The sequence below is a fragment of the Protopterus annectens genome, chromosome 4.part1 (genome assembly GCF_019279795.1).
Source record: "Protopterus annectens isolate FY-2018-M chromosome 4.part1, PAN1.0, whole genome shotgun sequence".
In the NCBI taxonomy this organism is placed as follows: Eukaryota; Metazoa; Chordata; order Ceratodontiformes; family Protopteridae; genus Protopterus; species Protopterus annectens.
The window spans coordinates 509,139,434-509,156,089 of NC_056734.1; the positions used below are offsets into that span (position 1 = coordinate 509,139,434).

The 16,656-nt window shown below is 41.5% G+C and overlaps 1 protein-coding gene across 1 annotated transcript in view; it reads right to left on the reverse strand.

Annotated features, from left to right (window-relative positions):
- Positions 1-1,123: 1,123 nt before the first annotated feature.
- The window catches only part of LOC122801241 (FERM, ARHGEF and pleckstrin domain-containing protein 2-like), a 611,801-nt gene continuing 596,268 nt past the window's right edge, over positions 1,124-16,656 (reverse strand). Inside the window, exon 11 of the mRNA XM_044070792.1 lies at positions 1,124-1,205. Within this exon, the coding sequence (XP_043926727.1) occupies positions 1,124-1,205 (82 nt within the window). The remainder of the gene's footprint in view (positions 1,206-16,656) is intronic.

Consider the following 16,656-nt stretch of genomic DNA (forward strand, 5'->3'; position numbering starts at 1 on the left):
AACGATTACTGTGCTCATCTGCAGCTTCACTTTCATCCCAGCCTAGTATCAGAGAGATACAAAGTTGACAGCCATCTGGGAAGTAGGGGGTGAGCAGGCATGCTATGTATATGCATGACAGCAACATCTTGAAATATATGCCACTGGCCATTTTTTCACATTTATATCAATCTAATATCAGAGTAGTGCAAAAGTGATTTTTTCTGGGGTGGGGGGGGGGGGGGTTTATCATTGCAAGCATTTATCTTCTCAGTTTGTTTTAACCTATTTTGTCACCTTTGAACATTAAGCTTTGGACAAAACTACATTTTTCTCCTTAATTATGAGTTTTGCTCCAGCCACGACTGGGTCAAAAGGTACGAAAAAAGCTATAAAATGTATCCTTAGAGAATCTAGAACTCCATTACTTCTGGTGGGCCTCAGCCCCCCCAAGCTCAATCCAGTTCCTTCCACCACAGTTATTTACAGTACAGTCCTGGCCAACTGGATGTGTCAAATAGGATGGAGGATAAAGCTGATGAGCCAACAGAATGAAAAAAACAAGCAGCAACTGTCAGGAGGTTATATGGCAAGGATGGGAAGAAAACAATGGAACAGCAGCAAGACTGCAAAGGGGCAGCATGTAATGGAAGGGTGCCATGGAATCCTTTACCTAGGGCTTAATTTCGCTATGGTTAGCCCTACAGTGGAACATCAGAGGTCTATATATAGCCAATAAAGGCATTCTAATTTGCGGGTAGACCGGCAGTCTATGAATGTAAGTGACCGACCCTCAGCTGTCTGTTCATTGGCAAATGCCCTCATCGCCATTCCAGTATACTTCATCCATTCAGTTCATTCTTACAGCCACCCCCTCATCCCAGTTTTGAAGTCATCAGTCACCACTAAACAATTTAGAAGTTATACAGAGAAATACAAGTGTGCACATGTGCTAAGAAAACAGTCTGCCAAGTTAACTGTGGGATAACCCAATTACATACAAACAGATTTCTTGTTACAAGTACTACTTGCAAGTCAAATAAGCATTAAAAAGTATTCCTAAAGTTTTAATTCTTTTCCAGTTAATATTTTAACAATGGTCACTTCCAAAAGTCACATAGTATTGATACATTTTATGGTCGAGTTAAAGCTCATACCTCTGATAAGATGATTTCCTAACATCAGTGCTTCGAATGTATTCAGACAGCTGCTTCTGTGTTCTACCACTGAAATAAATAAAAATAGAACCTTTAAAAATTATGAATAAAGTGAATAACCTTTTGGACAATATGCATTGTAAAAGCAGCAAGTTAAAAATGTATATTAAGACTACTTGAAAATAATAGTTGTGCAAGATCTTACATAACCATAGATGTCCACCTCTTCCATGTTGCATTACTCATAATGGTAGGGAGGTTGCTGCCTCCCCAGCAGTGGACATCCAGCCAGTACACCCAAGTCTTTGGATAAGGGGTGTGTGTGACGTTGCATGTCAGAACCATAAACCTGTTGGCTATATATGTGACATCTATATGTACCAAGCTCAGAAATGACTGCCACATACAGCAGTACCCCTGGGAGGCCAGAAGAAAAGATTATTTTCAGTTCCACACATACCACCAGTCAAGGAAGTATTCAAGCTGTAGGAGCTATACGGCAGCTCTTATACCCTTTTAAGGAATACAAACAAACAAAAGAAACCCAACAAATAAAGGGGGTAGGAGGGGGGGATTGAATACTGCAACATGGAGGAGGAAGACATTTATGGCTATGTTAAGTTCTTGCACAATTATTCCATGTCCTCCTATTTTCATGTTGCAGTATTCATAACAGTAAGGAGAGTGTACCAAAGCTTTAGGTAGGAGCCTGGGAGGTAGGTTGGGAGACTGTCGATGAGACCCTGCAAAACTGATCTGGCAAACCCAGCCCTTGCTCTAGAAATCAAGTTTAACTTGCAATGTTTGGTGAAAGTATGTACAGAAGACCAGGTGGCTGCTTCCAGAATGGAAGTGTAGTTAATGCCCCTGAAAAAAGCGGCCAAAGAGGCAGCTGCTCTGGTAGAATGGGCTTTCACATTGGAGTTAAATTATTTTCATGAAAGGAATAGCAAAATGAGATAGCCTTAGAAATCCATGAGGCAATTGTCTGTTTTGACCTGCCTTGCCCAGGACTCGAGGGTGAAAGGAGACAAAGTTGGTCAGGCTTTCAAGCGGATTTGGTCTTGTCCAGATAATGCCTCAGTTGTCTATGAACACCCAGGGAATGCAAAATCCTGAGGAATTCTGAGGCTGAGGGAGAAAAAACAGGTAGATTAATAGTCTGATTCAAGGAGAGCTCATTAACCACTTTAGGCATGAACGAAGGATTGGTCCTGAGGGAGACCCTCTCTCTATGAAAGATAAGGTAAGGTATGGAGAAGTGGACATAAGGACTTGGATTTCAGAGACCCTCCTGGCAGAAACAAGGGCCACCAGCAAAACGTTTTTCCAAGCACATGAGACATAGGTGCCAAACCAGGGATGAATTTCTGGTTTCCCATCCAATTGTCCAACTTGCACTTGAGTTGGGTTAGGGAGGAACTCTGCTTCACATGGATGGGGAGCCTGTTCCATAGAGGGGGTAGTCTCTGGGATACATACCTGTCTCTCCAGCAGGTTCTATTTTTATCACAGGCATGGTTTAAATCTTTATTACAGGTAATTCTGGTACTGTTTGTTTTGCGGATATGCAGGAGGTCCATCAGAGTGGGGTCTGACAAAGCCCTATATGCCAGGCATAGATCTCTCCTCAAAAGCCTGTAGGAAACAGAATACAGGGGGACAGGGCCTTGAGGCAGTTAACATAGGACACATTACTTAAGCCCTGCATTGTTTTAGTGAGGAAACTTTCAGGTAATTCCATTTGTTGAATATGCCTGGTTAGGCACATACCAAAGGGGCATTGTACTCAATGATAGGTCTGATGAATGCCGAATACAGTGGAACAATGACTTCCTTGGACTTCGATGCCATACCTTTGTTTATAAGTTGCGCAACACAGAATGATTTCCTCACCACTGTAGACACGTGATGATCAAAGGCTAGATTACTGTGTGTGCATCCCCGACTAATGGGTCAGCTTCTCAGGGATGTGGTGTCAATATCATAGTTACCAGGGATGGATGACTTCACAAAGGATACTATTATGCATTTCTTGGCATTTTGGTTTAAGTCTACGACTCTGACACTAGTTATTTGTCTGTGTCAGCCCATCCTGGACAACATTTGTGTCAGTATGAGATTCAATGACAGCGCTTAATTTGCACTCCTCTGCAAATTTAGTCAGCCAGAGACAACTGACGTTGGCCTTGAAGTCTGAAGTAAATTCCAAAAAGGAGTGGTCCAAGGACTGATCCCTGAGGGACTCCACTTTTGACTGGCCTCTTTGTAGAGGTGGACTCCTCAATTCTAACTTCCTGGATCCTGTCTGTGAGCCAGTTTGGTATCCACCAGGTGACATACGGGTTTGTATCGAGCCTCCTGAGTTTGTCAACAATGCCCGAGTAGGGTATTATGTCAAATACCTTGGTCAAGTCAAAGTAGTGTGTGTGAATGATTCTGCCCTCATTCATTGCTTTGGTGACCTTCTCAAAGAAGTCCACCACAGAATATCTGCCTAAATACTTCATTCATGAATCTTCAGGGTCTACTTATTAGTTTCTATTCAACTGTTTGCCAGTTCCCTGTATAGCCAGACATCCAAAGTTGAAAACTTTCCTGTAAAAACACCATTGAAATTTCACCAGTACCTAGTTGCACACAGGACAACTAGTTTGCTGCAACAAGCATTGCCCCCAGAGCTGCAAACCAGACATTCTTGACAATACTTTATATTCTCATTCCAATTGTCTAATCAATAAAAAAAAGTGTCTATAGCCATGGAAAAGAACTTTCTGACTCAGTCACCAGCTTGGTGGATATGGGCATCATGAGGCAATGCAGAAATTGCCTCAAGTCTACAGACAAGCAGTTAATTCTCGAACAAACTGATACTGTATGTAAGACATGTCTTTACACAATGTCACTGGAGGCAAAGATCTCACATAAAAGCACATCTAATGTCAATAAGGTTGTCAGTAATACACATGCTGTACCAAACACACACAATTCAAAACAGACACACAGACCCACATATGCTGAGGCACTTAAATGTAACCTTCCTAAACTTCAAAGACCTCCTAGATGAAATACACAACACCCTCAGTAGTCCCGAATGCACTCTTTCAAAAGAACACCCACATCAGCACATACAACCACATCACAAGAAGCCTGTAATTCTAAGCCCATAAAGGAAAGCCACCAAACAATCCAACAATCTGGTCATTGAAGACTCCATTGCAAGACACACTGATGTCCCTATCACCAAGCTAAGTAAGGAGAAAGCCACTGTCAGTTGCTATTGAGGGCCAGAATCCACAACATTACACAAGCACTTACTCAGGTCACTGGATCACAAAGTACCAGTATGAGACTGTCATAGTCCATCCATGTCAGTGTAAATGAGCTGAGACATATCTCTGGTAGAACATATGAATAGACACTTCATGGAGCTCTAAGAATGAGTCCCAGCAACATTTTACCACCTCCAGGGATGAAGCCACAATATGAATAAAAGACTGATTTTAATAACTGATTTAGTTTCTGGTGTCATTCAAAGGGGGTGCAATGTGTGTCAGCATGGAAGGCGATGGTCAACAGACCAGGCTGCTTTACTGGGGATGGTCTGCACCTCTCCCTCTAGGTTTCTGAATATTAGCTAAAGCTTTGTCCTTCCCCATAATGCCTTTTGTTTTAGGTAATCCAAACTCAAAGCACTGCTGACACAGCAAATCAGAACCAGTAAAATCTAAAAAGGTGTTACTGCACAATGCTAGGGTTCCAAACAAAAAATTCCACTCCCTAGAAGGTCTCCTCATCCTAGAAAATACTGACATCTGTGCTGTCACTGGGACATGGTTTAAAGCAGTGGAGATCACACCGACAGTGCAAGGTTATTAATATCGTCCACACATTTAGACCATCTAGTTCACAGACAGGGGCTAAAGGTGGGAGTGTCTCGATTTACATAAAAAAAAAAAAAAAAAAAAATTATATATATATATATATATATATATATATATATATATATATATACACACACACACACACACCTCAAGGCTGGTCAAACAGGACAGTGCACTTGAGCTTCTCTATGTTCATATCACCACAGGCAAAATCCAATACCACTTCCTTGCAACCTACAAGTCCCTCTCTCTATGTCCCAGGAAACCCATAAATATTTAAACTTATTGGAAACGCCATCCAAACCAATACTATATTTATAGGCAACTTTAATTACCCCCACTTTTAATTGGGAATTACAACACTAAACATACACGTATAGAGATTTCTGGATTTTGTAAACCCAATCTCCCTGCACAAGACTGTCAATACACCAACCGGGGGTGCAACCATATTGGATCTGGTCCTCACTAATATGGGAAAGTGCTGCATACCCCCCATTCTCTGGAAAGGTCAGACCACAAAATGGTCTCCTTTGAAGTAAAAACAAAACCTGGAATGCCACCTAACTTTGGAATATTTAGGAACTACTTTAAGGCCAACTTCCTACTATTAACTCATTACAGCAGAGTGACGTCTTTGCAGTTACCACCTACTGCGCCTCTAGGCGTCAAATATTGCCTGTTCATATTTGCATTAATAATTCCAAAACCAACACACAAGGTATCAGACTATTTTATCTTGAAGCATACATGATGGCAAGCACAACTGTATTCATATATGAGCTCTGTCAACTAGTATTTGGTAGAACTGTGAGGTGATAACTTAATTTTTTAAAGACTGAAGTCACACCCACTGGGAGTTAAAGGTACATACTTAAAAGAGCTCTACTGGAGGGAATAAGGTGGCAACATTTCAAGCCCCTATAAACCCTGATAACTCTGCTGCCTATGCAGAACTGTTCAAAGAAGCCATATATAATTATGTTCCATCAGGAAGTAGTACAGAATTAACTAAAAAAAAAAACAAGCCACCCTCATGAAATCAAAACAATAGACTGTACAACAGAAGGAAGAAAATCATGGCAAAAATTAGGTGCAGCACCCAGCAGGATTAAAAGGACTCTAAAAGTAAAGAGACAGTCTACCAAAGACAAATTTGAGGTAAATCTGACCTCCCAGGCAAAGGACAACCACAAAGCATTCATCAGCTATGACCAACACCTGAAAGGCAATGCACAATTGTGTGCAGTGCACACTTTTAATGGAACCACCTACATTGAGAGCCAGACGATATAGCAAAACCGACTGGCAAACAAATTCAGCTCCAACACTACCCTTCTCTCCCCCCACAGCCTTCCCCTCAGGAAATAACATCAAACATAACTCCCCTTAACAGTTGGGGACAGGTCCTTAATGCTAAGGCCAGGAACACTACATCAATGCAATCACAGAATATCCCAGGATGCCTTCTAAATAGCATGAAACATGGCCTATCAGGCCCTCTGGAATTACTACTTAACTGTAGCCTCTAAACAGGCTTCGTGCCTCATGATGGAGAACAGCATGTCACCTTTCTGCACAAAGGGGGGGTCCATCTACAGACCTGGAAACTACAGAGGCATAACTCAGCAGTCTCATATGTAAAGCCATGGAAAGAATCACGGGAAACCTCTAGACACTAGACCCAACCCAATTTAGTTTCATCAATGGCAGGTCATGCCTTGTCAACCCAGTGGACTTCGAAACAGTCACCAAAGCATTGGATGAGAGCAAATTGGTTCACACAGTGTACCTTGGCTTAGCCAAGACATTTGACAATACCCTGCACAGGCATTGTTGACAAACTTAAGAGGTTAGGTACAAATTCATATCACCTTGTGGATAGCCAAATGGCTCAGACAGGACTCAAGAAGTTAGAACTGGGGAACATGCCTCTACAAAGAGGAAAGTCACAAGTGGAGCCCCTCAGGGATCCATCCTGGGACCACTCCTTTTTGGCATTTACTTCTCTGAAGTCAAGGCCAATGTAAATGGCCTCTGGCTGACTAAATTTGCAGATGTTTGTAAATTAAGAGGTGTCACTGAATCGCCCAGCACCACAAAATGTATCCCAGGAAGGGCTGAGACAGACAAACTGGTGTTAGAGCCATGGACAAACTAAATTTCCAAAATATACATAATATCCTTTGGAAAGTCATCCACCCCTGGTAATGATCATATTTACAACACCTCCCCCAAGAGTTAACCCAACAGTCGGGGACTTGGAGACTTGCATAGGCAGTAATCTAGCCTTTGACCATCACGTATCTACAGTAGTGAGAAAATCATTCCAAGTTGTGCAACTTGTAAGATATGGCATTAGGTTCAAGGAAGTGATTACTCCCACTGTATTTGGCATTCATCAGACCTCTCATTGAGTACAACTGCCAGCTTTGCTGCGTGTCTAATGAGGCATATCCAACAACTGCAACATCCACAGAGGTTCCTCACTAAAAGAATACAGGGCACAAGACCGTCTCAAGACCCTATCTTTGTATTCTGTCTCCTGCAGGCTGCTGAGTGGAAATCTATGCCTGACATACAAGACATCATCGGACCCCACTCTGATGGACTGCCTGCATATTCACAAAACAAACAGGAATTACCCATTCTAAAGACTTAAACTTTGCATGCAATATAGAGGACATGTAAATATCCCAGAGACCTCCCCTTCTCTGGAACAGTCTCATCTGTGTGAAGCAGAGTTCCTTCCTAACCCAGTTCAAGTGTAACTTGACAAATGGATGGGGAACATGAAATTCATCTCTGATTTGGCACTTGTGCCTGTAATGGACACGGTCTATAAACTGTTAATCTTCCAGGACCCTGCTTGTAAATGTTTTGCTTCCTAAGCCCCTGGTTACACTTATCAAGGGTACCAGAACATGTCAGATTTGGGATGCATGGAGAGGTTTGATCAGGCCCTTGTAATTGTTAACCTAGCAAACTATGAACCCATAAAACGTCTACTTGCTGAATCTTTGTGGTACAGAGCTTTTGACAGGAAGAGAGAATATAAACAACTCTACTGGGAAAGCCTGGGATCTCTGACCACCATTGAAATTGAAAGAATCATGCAGGCAACCTGGGGAATTTGAAATTCGAGTGACCCAGCCCCAAAGGATGGAATATTAAGTCTGGAACCAGATCCAGAACCTACAGAGGGTGCAACACGTGAGGCCACAGAAAGGGGAACCATAAACGTCTAGGTCAGAAGGGAGTTAGGATCACTGTCATTCTGCAACATGATGCTTTCTGTAAGAACTATCAACAGGGGTGTAAGAAGGATTTGCGGGTGGGGGGCAGGCATGGAGCAGAGCATCCCATGGTGACAGTCACTTTGGAGGGATCAGGATGAAAAAGCTGCTGCATTTGGTGTTGGAGGGGGGATGCAGAGAGGTTACAGCAGGGCAGGCCCCAATCTGAACACACAAATCACCAATAATGGAGTGAAGGACTACTAGTGAGGCATGAGGATGCTCTTGCTCAGGGTGTCTGTCAACATGCTTGATCTTCCTGAGATAGGTGTTGCAATTAGAAAATGTGGCAAGGGCAATGATCACTGCCACACCATCATGGCCTTGTGACACAGTGGATAGGATAGGGTTCCCCGCAGTGTATGTAATGAACCATCGTCATTGTGTCTGTGTGATTTGCTATCACATCCTACGGGGGGAAGTCCTGGATGGCCTGCAATGCTGAGGAAACTGATCTCATCTCCAGGACATTAATTTTAATACAGGCCTCCAAAAGAGCCCAGGTATCCTCAGCTGTCTTCCCCACGAACTGCTCCACCCACCCCAGGAGGGAAGCATCCATGGTTACCAAGGCCTTGGGCTGAAGGAAAAAAAGAAAGTTATGTACTCACCATAATGTTTCATCTGTGTTGTCTATTTTCATTGTTCAACTGTGGGGGGTTTGGATCCAATCCGTGGATCCATCTTGGCCATTACTTTATCTCGTGGCCATCAAAATGCTCTTGAGCTCCTCCCTTACACATAATGTACCAACCCTTAACATACCCCAGATCGTGTTTGCTGGTTTACATAATGTAGGAAGTACTAACTTTATATTCCTGACAGAAGAAACCATGCCTGAAGCTCAACATGAGGAACAATGGTATCCTTCTAAGCCCTTGTTCTCCCAGAAATCAACTGTGAAAAAGTTTGGGGGTCAGGTGGGAAGGTGAAGAAGAATGAAAATGAACACAGATGGAACGTTATGGTAAGAGAAACAGATGGAATGTTATGGGGAGTACATAACTTATTTGTCTGATTATGTCAATTCTCATTCTATCCTCAGCTGTTGGGACAGAGTCCCCAGCTACCTAAAATCCCAGATGGTCTCTAAGGAAGTATATTCCTGAGCAAGGTTAAGCCAAAGGCTGCTCTTCCCCTCAAGACCAGATCCAGTGCGAGTAATAAAGGTATGATGATTGGCCCAAGTTGCAATTGCACATATATTATCCATGGAAACTCTAGACAGAACACTGAAGAAGTTGCAATGGACCTAGTTGAATTGGCTCTTGAGGTTTTGGTAAGGACAGACCTAACTTGTAGACAAATGATATGCAACCAGTTAGCCATCTGGTTAAAGTTACCTTTGCAACTGATTTGCCCAATTTAGAATCTGCAAAGGAGAGAAATAACTGATTTGTCTTCCTAATTTCTTGTCTTCTGTGCAAGTAAAAACATAACTGTCTGTGGACATCCAATAAATGCAGTATATATTCACCTTCATTTGCAAATCTAGGAAAGAAACCTAGCAGATTAATGGACTGGTTGATACTGGATTATGACATCACCTTAGGAAGGTTGGGATGTAATGTTACTCTATCCCTATGAAAAATCAATAGGGAGGTTTAGAAGACAATGCTTGAAGTTCTGAAATTCTTTAAGTAGAGGTAATCACCACTAGAAAGATAATTTTCCAAGTCAGGAATTTAAGATCAGATTTTGTTGCTGGTTCAAAGGGGGAATGATTTAAAGTCTGCAGTACCAAATTTAAATCCCATGGTGGAGTAGGATCTTTACAGGGAAGTCTCAGCAGAAGAGTGCCTCTCAAAAAGCCTTACAAAGCTTAGATTAAAGCTAAGGAAGAATTCTGAAATCCAGCATGAAAGTAAGATTCCTGCTAACTACTGCTGAGGAGCTAGCTCCCTCATTAAAAATCATTGCCAAAATTCAAGAACACTTTGTACAAGAGCTGAGAAGGGGGTCAGTATTTTTTCTCAATTATTTTTATTTAAAATTTTAAAGCATTAACATATGACAGAATTATAAAACAAATATGTATATCTAAAAGAATAAACTAAAATAACTATTTCCAATGGTGCCTACTACAAAACAAAGATTTTTAAACAGAAAAAGAAATGTGATAAGAGTAGTTAATTGTTTATTTATCTAGCAGCTCTCTGAATTTCACCCATATATTATATGAAGAGGTGATTTTAGATGTTCTTGTCTTGATTGTGCTAAGTTCAAGATGACAAACTTCAGTTAACAAGTGCACAAATTCCTTCATAGGAGTAGTCTAATTCTTGGTGATGACTTTTCTTGCTAATGTTAAGATAGTCCATAAAAGAAGGTATTTTATTTTTGTGACACAAGTGGAAGTAGGTGTTTAAATAAGAGCTTTGGTCAGCATAAATTTATCATCAAAACAGACTAAGAATACATAGTATCCCAATATGTTTAAGTTTTATACAATCGTAAAACATATGCTGCCAGTCAGCTTTATCATTTAGTTTACATCTCCAGCATTCTGTCTTTATTACACATCATTTCAACTTTATGTGGTGTGACAAAGGTTCTATGTAAAAACTTCCAAGTGAATATCCTCCACCTTAGTGATGAAGTAGTTTGTTTTGAAAACTGTTTTTTTTTTTTTTTTTTTTTTTTATCATCTTCACTTGGGGAGTTAACTCTAAAACAATCTCAAAAGCAGCTCTGACATACTGTTGATTTCTTAAGTACCTTATATATTTTAGAAGTCCCTTTCCAATTATATTCTATTGCATTAGAATAATGAGTAAATCAATGAATGTGGGGAATGAATTTCTAACTGCTGGCTGTAATAAATTAATGTTATGTCCAACAAATTGAATAAAAGTTTAAATTTCTAACCACATATCTTTGCTTAACTAAGATATGGTGAACATTTTGTAACTTCTCATTATCTAGTAATTGATACTAGTATAATACATTTTTGTCTTTAAATGTAGGAATTATAGTTAAAATAAATGTAGTAATACTATTTTGAGTATAGGCAATTGGAAATAAAAAGAAAATCCATGCTTTATATTCAGGGTTCCTGAAAATGAACTTTTTTAAAGTTATTGTATTAAAACAATTAAGAGTTAACTGGTTTGTTTTTGTTTTCTATAAAATACTCTTACTAACCAATAAAATTTAATACTGGCTATTTTAGTTTTAGTATATGATAAATTATTGGATTTACATCGAATACCTCCCTGAATATCTTTCCATTTGGCATTATTTAACAAAAAAAGTATGGTCTTAACAGAGGATAAGGAATATAATTCTAAATCTGGAAGATCAATACCACTCTATGTCCAATCTCTAATGCAATGGTTTAAAGCCAATATAGGCATATTGAGAAACCATAAAAATTTCAGAAACAAGGAATTGTACTCCTATTTTTTTGGAAGTGGGAGGGATAAAGATTGTATTACATAGAGAATTTTAGGAAAGAATCATTTTAAGCAACGTCTCTTCCTTAGCGAATAAAATATTATTCCATTTATTAAAGTTTGTTTTATGAAATTTAAGTTATTACTGTGATGTCCCCACACTGGGCCAATAATCAAGGAGCCAGAACACTCACCACTGACAATGGAGAGCGATATTCACTTAGAATACACGATCGTGCTTGCTGAGTATGTGTTCCAAGCAGGTATGCCCCTGAACTTAAGCAGCATTCTACTGTCACCCACAAAGATGCCTCAATACAAACAGAAAATGCTCCAAACAGCAAAGGCTTCTGATGGTCAAAGGCTGGAGATAATTGGAAGTTTAAACTTTTTTCCAGTTACCTCCAAGCCTTTATTGACCATCGGAAGCCTTTGCTTTTTGGAGATTGTTTGGTTGAGTATTGGTTTCACGTATTTTTGGAGACAAACAGAAAATGATTGACTAACAACTGGCTTAGTTTCTGGTGTCATTCAAAGGGGATCTAGTATTTGATAGTCTGGGATGACAATGAGCGACAAGCCTCGATGCTTTGCCAGAGATGGCTTGCATCTGTCTCCCTTGGGCTTTAGGCTCCTGGCAAAGGCTCTTGCTATCAAAAATGAACTATGGGGGAGGCAATGACATGAGGTCAAAGCTACCAACATGAACATTTCATCAAAACATAAATTAAAGGTTATGCTGCTAAATGTTAGGAGTCAAAACATGAAAAGTACAGTTGTGCACCTACCATAAATGTAGATGTTGTTGCAGTCATTACACTTGGGTTATCCTGCTGGCAGGCTACCCGCAGTCGGCCTGAATTCCAAAGTCCTGGTCCGGCGTCGGTTGCTGTCGCCTCTTCCCTGACGTCAGTGCGCCAGGGGTATAAAAGATGCAGCAGACGCCATTTTCTTCAGTTTTTCTTGCCTCAGATGTCAGGGTAGGCTAAAAATTCTGCTCATAAAAAAGCATGCACTAACATAAACACTACCTTCATCTGCAAGCAAATACACCACATAGGTTGTATAGAACAGAGAAGTACAGATACGTCCCAGCAATGAAAGGGGGATGGGAGGAGGGGAACCCGGACTGCAACAGTGAATACACTAACATCTACATTTATGGTAGGTACACAACTGTACTATGTTCATTGTGTTTCACTGTTGCAGTCATTACTCTTGGGTTGCATTCCAAAGCTGAGGTTGGGTGGCTGGGCCTATATAGAATTAGGAGTGGCTATGAGGCCCTGCAGAACTGCAGTGGCAAAGCCTGCTCTGGATTTAGAGTAAAGAGGTAAGTGGTAGTGCTTTGTAAAAGTGTGCAATGAAGTCCAAGTTACAGCCTCCAAAATGTCCTTGGTTGGTACTCCTCTGAGGAAGGCTGAAGTGGCTGCTGCTCTGGTTGAACGTGGCCTAATGCCCTTGGGCACTGATTTGCCATGTTGTGAATAGCAGAAATGTATGCAGTGGCCTATCCATTTTGAAATAGTCTGCTTTGAAATAGCTTTTCCTTGCGATCCTGCAGCATATGCCACTAAGAGTTGCTCAATCTTTCTGAAAGCTTTAGTTTTGTCCAAGTAGAAGCGTAGCTGTGTATGTCCAAAGAATGTAGAAGTCTCTCCCACTTATTCTGCCGGTTTGGATAAAAGGTAGGCAAATGAATGGTTTGGTTAAGAGCCACACTGGAGACTACCTTAGGCATAAATGTTGGATTTGTCCTTAGAGAAACCCTGTCCGGATGGAAAATAAATAAAGGTTCCACAGCCATTAGTGCCTGTAACTGAGACTCTTCTTGTTGAGGTTCTTGCTAGGAGCAGAGCTGTTTTCCGTAAGTATTTTATCTCAGCTGTATTGGCAGACTCAAAAGGAGGCAGTGTGAGCTTTTCCAAGACAAAATTGAGGTCCCATGCAGGTGTTGGAGCTCTCCTTGGATGTCTTATGTTTTTGGCCCCTCTGAGGTACTGCCTTAGCAGTGGATGTGAAAAAATAGGTGGATCCGTATTGTAGTGAGCTGAAATGGCAGAGGCATGGATCTTAATTGATGAGAAGGATAGGCCTTTGTCCAGCATCTCAGTTAGGTATTATAAAATCTGAGGAATATTTGGTACAAGCGTGTCCATTCATTGTGCCTGATTCCAAGCACAAAATCTCTTCCATTTTTCTGTATAAGATTTTCTAGTGCTGGGCCTCCTGGCCTCCAAAATAACATCCATAACTGCTTTAGAGAGAGGTGTGTTCTGAATGGTTACATTATTAGCCATGCAGCCAGATTTAGGGTTCTGAGTTGGCTGTGCAGGATCTGATTGTTTTGTTGGGTCAGCAAATGAGGAATTTGAGGTAATGTCCACGCTGGGCCTTGAGACAAGCTCTTTAGGATTGGGTACCAGTGCTGACATGGCCAGTCTGGGGCAATCAGTATCATTTTTGGCTTCTTTTGTCTGACCTTTAGGAGTACCTTGGGTAGGAGAGGCAGTGGAGGAAAGGCATATACTGTAAGGGTTTTCCAGCTGAATGATAGGGCATCCACTTTCCATGCTTGTTTGTGATAAGTCCTTGTGCAGAATCTCTGTAGTTGGCAGTTGTGCGGAGAGGCAAATAGATGTCTGGGCATCCCTATTTCCTTGTTATCATGCTGAAGATTTGTGGATCTAGTTTCCATTCTTGAGGATCCTTGAGATTTCTGCTTAGTTCGTCTGCCAGCATATTTGTCTTTCCTGGCAGGAATTGTGCTTGCAGGCGTACTTGATAAATCAATGCTGTGTTCCACAAAGTCATGGCTTGTCTGCAGAGGGGGTAGGAATGTGTGCCTCCCTGCTTGTTTAGGTACCACATGACTGTAGTATCATTCATCTTTACCAGCAGTTGTCCTGGATGAAGTAGATCCTTGAAGGCTGTCAGGGCATTCTGAACAGCTAGCATCTCTTTTTGACTGATATGAAGATGCATTTGGCTTGCTGGCCATGCTCCCTGAATACATTTTCCTGCCATGTGGGCCCCCCCAGGCATAATCTGATGCATCTGTTAGTGTTTGCCTGGCCGTGGGTAGAGTGAATGGCTGTCCCTTGTTGTGGTGACAGGCCTGTGCCCACCATCAAAACTCCTGTTGCAGGCAGGGAATGAGGGTAATTAATGTTTCCAGGCTGTGGCAATGTTGAGTCCAAACACTTTTTAGATACCATTGTAGTTTCCTCATATGCAGTCTTGCATATGGAATTAGTAGAATGCATGAAGCCATGAAGCCCAAAGCCTGCAGAATTTTTCTTGCAGATAACTGGGTCTTTGCCAACATTTCGAAGTAAGAAGTCAGTTGCCTTTGTCTGGCGTGAGATAAGCCATCTGGGCAGTTGTATTTAAGCTTGAACCCAGGAATATTCTCTTGTGAGGGTACTAGTTTTGATTTCTTTTCGTTTACTGTGTACCCTAGGCAAATTAGTAATATTTTTACAAATGCCAGATGCTTTAGTAGTATGTCTTTGGTCTCTGCTTGAATAAGGCAGTCGTCCAAGTAGGGATATATTTGTATTCCTCTGTCTGCAAAATGCAATTACTGGTGCCAGACATTTTGTGAAGACCCTGGGTGCAGTAGATAAGCCAAAGGGCAGTGCAGAGAATTGGTAGTGCATTGAGCCAGCTATGAATCTGAGGAACCTTCTGCAAGATTGTCTGATTGGGACATGCAGGTATGCCTCTGAGGTCCAAAGTAACCATCTAGGCCTTCTTTCCTAGCATAAGCAGAAGCTGTTGCAGAGTCAACATTTTGAATTTTGGTACGTTCAAATAAGTATTTAGAACAGACAGGTCCAGAATTGGTCTCCATGCTTTGTCTTTTCTTGGTACTAGGAAAAGTCTCTTGTCCCTGCTCCTGTTGTGGCACAGGCTGAATGGCCTTCATGTCCATGAGAGATGTAATTTGTTTTTGTGCCTCTGCCCATTGATTGTGTGGCAGGTCTGGCATACCTTTTGCCTTTGGAAGGGTGTGAAAGTGGAATCTGTAGCCCTGAGAGACTATGTTTAGGACCCATTTGTCCCGTGTGTTCGTGTGCCAATTTGGTGAAAAAAGTGCTAGTTTTCCCCATAAGGGTGTTGCCAAGTGAGAAACGCTTGGCACTGGCAGAGGGATGTCATTGGGACTGTTTCCTATATGGCTGTGATTTGTCTTCTCCGCTTTTGGAGGTAGAAGCACCCCATTGTTTGGGCCTGGATGAGCCCTGGGGCTGTGGCCTGTATCTGCCTCTTTGTGGCCTGACACAGGAAAGGACCAATTCTTAGAAGGCCAGTTCCTGCTAAACCTGGGTGACTGTACCTGTAAGAAATCCTTTACTGTCTGCATAGATTTAGCTTTATCCTCCATTTTCTTCAACACCTCTTCTGCCTTAATACCAAACAAAGTATCATGCTGTAATGGAGCATCCAATAATTTTGCTTTAACATGATCAGGCAGAGCCTGTTCCTTTAACCAAGCATGCCTTCTAATAACAGAACCGGTTACAGTGGCCCTGCAAGAGGCTCTAGTGCAGGCATGGGCAAACTACGGCCCGGGGGCCACATGCGGCCCGTTAAACGTTTTGATTCGGCCCGCCAAACTTGAAAAAATTTAATAAATTAACCTTGTTAATGTTTTATTTCCCCTGCAATTCTGATGTTTCCTCACTAGATGGCGCACTCTAGATATATTGGCTTTGTTGAGAATCGCCACAACAAAACTAACTCCAGACTTTGATGCGCTGGCTAAAAAAGGAGACCAACAACACTGCTCCCATTAAAATGTGTGTCTCCGTGATACGCACGTTGTTAAAATAAACAGTGCGCGCAGATCAAATATAACGCTTCACAGATTGACTTGCTGCAACTGTTTCATCCTTTCACTGGTCGTTGTTGACTTTTGGCACCGGGGAAACAAACTGAA